This window comes from Pipistrellus kuhlii, unplaced genomic scaffold (genome assembly GCF_014108245.1).
Source record: "Pipistrellus kuhlii isolate mPipKuh1 unplaced genomic scaffold, mPipKuh1.p scaffold_m20_p_86, whole genome shotgun sequence".
Taxonomy (NCBI): domain Eukaryota; kingdom Metazoa; phylum Chordata; class Mammalia; order Chiroptera; family Vespertilionidae; genus Pipistrellus; species Pipistrellus kuhlii.
In genome coordinates, this window is record NW_023425591.1 from 420,459 (window position 1) to 423,833 (window position 3,375).

General features: G+C 67.6%; 1 protein-coding gene across 1 annotated transcript; it reads right to left on the bottom strand.

Moving 5' to 3' along the window:
• Positions 1-1,953: 1,953 nt before the first annotated feature.
• On the bottom strand, positions 1,954-3,009 carry LOC118712267 (keratin-associated protein 10-8-like). The gene is made up of 3 exons (XM_036425832.1): positions 2,919-3,009; positions 2,395-2,709; positions 1,954-2,276 (listed from the first exon to the last, which is right to left on the bottom strand). Exons 1-3 carry the CDS (start codon positions 3,007-3,009, stop codon positions 1,954-1,956), a joined length of 729 nt encoding a protein of 242 aa, XP_036281725.1.
• Between the last annotated feature and the right edge of the window lie 366 nt (positions 3,010-3,375).

A 3,375-nucleotide genomic window follows, 5' to 3' on the forward strand; every position in this document is an offset into this window, starting at 1 on the left:
TTGTGTGGAGGGCTGGACGAACACCTCGCTCAGAGCCATCCCCTTGGCTGTCTGCTGGTTGGCGTTTGGGGCGCCAGGTCTTGGGGTGAATGAAGGCAGAGCTCCCTGTGATCCAGGGAGGGGCGTTGCCTGGGGTCCCGTGAAGCGTCTCCACTTGGAGTCGCCTCACCCACTGCGGGGGGCGCTGCTGTGCTCACAGTGGGCTGCAGCACCTGGGCGCGGGTCCCTCACTCAGGGGGGCAGCTCCACTCCAGCTGAGCCGGACCCCGCCAAGGCAGGCCGCGGGGACAGTCACAGCTGGAGCAGGTGTTCAGGCCAAAGGACCGAGGCTGGCGGGGCTGCCGGCGGTGGGTGGACGCAGATGGCTGAGGCCGGGTGGCCAGTGGGATGAAGACTCGCTAGATAGAAGCTCAGGATGAGGGAGGGGCCGGTCAGCCTCTGGGACGCTCCCCAGGGTGACGGCCATGGCAGGCGGGCCACTGCGCCCTTCCACCCGGGAGGACTCAGGTGTCCCTCCTCAGTGCACCTCAGGACGGACCAGAAAGGCGTCCCAGCGGCAGTGGCCATTCCGTTCGCACCTCCCCACGCTGCGGGGCAGGGCTGCTCCTGGGCGGCCACCTCTTTGTGACAGGACGGGGGCGGGGGGGCGACAGTCTGTGACTCCACCACCTGCCGGCTGTGGCCCCGAGGCCTCCCTGTGAATGGGAACAGGCACTGGCCGGGCCCCGGCTCAGTGTGAGCCCCACACCGAGCGGGGGAATGGCGCCCGCTCACAGCACACGCAGTCGCGGGGAAGTTCCTGTTACTGTCACCCACAGGGCTCGCTCTCCAGGCCCTAGTGAGCCATCCTAGTCGCCCATCACTCACCCTCTAGGGCACATGTGTCAAACACAAGGCCCGCGGGCCAAATCCGTCCCGCCAGGCCTTGCAATGTGGCCCGCACCGCGCTGTCATCACTGCACTCCGCTGCGTTTCCATCACAATGACAGTTTATGACTGTTCAGTAAACCATTCGGCCCACGATTTAGGCTGGATTTTAGATTTTGGCCCCTTCTCTGATTGAGTTCGACACTCCTACTCTAGGGCCTCACTTCCAACCCACGGAGTGGAGATGTGTGGACAGGTGGCTTCTGACCCACAGCGGGGGAGGGGGAGGACACCGAGGCCCTGCTTCTGCCATTCACTCTGGCCCCGCCTGTCCTCCCTGAGGCCCCGCCTCCTGAGGCTCCGCACTCCCACAGCCCGGACTCAGCTTCCCAGGCCAGAGCCACGGGGACGTGGGCCCAGGGGCTCAGAACCCAGGCGAGTGGGGCGGGAATCCCTGTGGGAACGAGAGGCAGCACTGGGAGCACTCAAACTCCCAAAGGCATGGAAAGGGTCCATCTTCTTCACAATGTTCCAGAGTCTTGAACAGATGCGCCCATACATACCCCCAGGCTCCCCCCGCCCCTCATCACCTGTCCTCACTCCCCAGGGGAACTGGAAATGAGAAGTGCAGCCCCACCCTGCACCCCAGCACCAGCACCGAGCCTTCCCCACGCGGGCGCCGACTGCCAGAGGGGCAATGAGACGCAGGCAGGGATTTTGCTAAGTGTGGAAGGTTCTAGATAGACCTGTTGGAGCTGCATTTGCTTCCGCTGTGACAAGGAGGCCATGCTTGAGGGCACTTTCTCTGAATAAAGAACAGACCTGGGAGCGAGCTTGGGGGCGGCTACACGCCCTGCGCACACGCCCACACACGGGCGACAATGCCTGGCCACAGCAGTGCTTCGTAAAGCCTGGGGCCTGCTGGTGCCAGTCTCGCTGCAGTTCCAGCCTCCTCATCCCTAGGCCTCACCTGGCACCGTCTCCGCCTCCCTGCCCCGACGGGCTCTGGCTGTGGGGGCCCTTCAGACAGTCTCTCTTGGGGACAGCGGTTTCAAATTCATCCCCGTGCCCCACTCCCTGCAGCTCCTAGGAGGCCCCCACGGGGGTCCAGCACACGGGGGTCCAGCACACGGGCGTCCGGCACACGGGCGTCCGGCACACGGGGGCCCGGCACACGGGGGTCCGGCACACGGGCGTCCGGCACACGGGCGTCCGGCACACAGGGTCCGGCACACGGGGACCCAGCACACGGGGGTCCGGCACACGGGCGTCCGGCACATGGGGGCCCGGCACACGGGGGCCCGGCACATGGGGGATCCGGCACACCGGGGGGTCCAGCACACGGGGGGTCCGGCACCCGGGGGGTCCGGCACACCAGAGTCCGGCACACGGGCGTCGGCACACGGGGTCTGGCACACCGGGGCGTCCGGCACACGGGCGTCCAGCACACGGGGCGTCCGGCACACGAGCGTCCGGCACACGGGGGCCCGGCACACGGGCGTCCGGCACACGGGGCGTCCGGCACACCGGGGGGTCCAGCACACGGGGGGTCCGGCACACGGGCGTCCGGCACACGGGGCGTCCGGCACACGGGGTCTGGCACACGGGCGTCCGGCACACGGGGCATCCGGCACACCGGGGGGTCCGGCACACGGGGGGTCCGGCACACGGGCGTCCGGCACACGGGGCGTCCGGCACACGGGGTCCGGCACACGGGCGTCCGGCACACGGGGCCCAGCACAAGAGGGGGTCCGGCACACGGGGCATCCGGCACACGGGGTCCGGCACACGGGGTCCGGCACACGGGGGTCCAGCTCACGTTCAGAGTCCCCGCCAGTCCCCCTGGGCCCGCCCCAGGATGATGGGGGCTTCACCCCCTTTTCCAGGCCGGAGCCCGAGTGCAGCGGGGAGGGGCAGCGGGTCTCGGTCCATCCTGGGCAGCCTGGGTGCCTCGCTCCGCCCAGGGAGATAGCACGGACGGCACGGAGACGGCACGGACCGCCCAGGGCGTGCGGAGGACAGGCTGCGCCTGGCGCTCCGGTCACGGTCACAAAGGCCGGCGGCGCCCTCGTCCACGTCACTGTCCACCTCCTCCTGTGGCCACGGAGCCGGTGGGCACACGAGAGGGGGCTGGAACGTCATGGGGGGCAATGAGGAAAGGGGGGTGTGGAAGGCCGCCGCCCTGTTTATCGGAATTCCCACCTGGGAAGGCCAAGGGGCGTGTCGAAGGCGGCGCCCCGATGATCCCGGCCTTTCCCAGCAGCCTGAGCACAGCGGACCCAGGTGTTCACGGAATCCTGTGCTCACTCCCTCGTGCCCTGGCTCAGAGGACAGTGTGAACACGTGTCCTCCGAGATCTCTCACTGTTATGGGTCGAACCCTGGGGTCAAAATAAGACCACCGGAGGCTGATGATTTATTAAAAAGCAGGCAAAGATGTATTGAAATATCGGCCAGGACAGACCGAGAGCACCACCCGCAGGTGGTCTCCACACGACTGCGCCGTTTC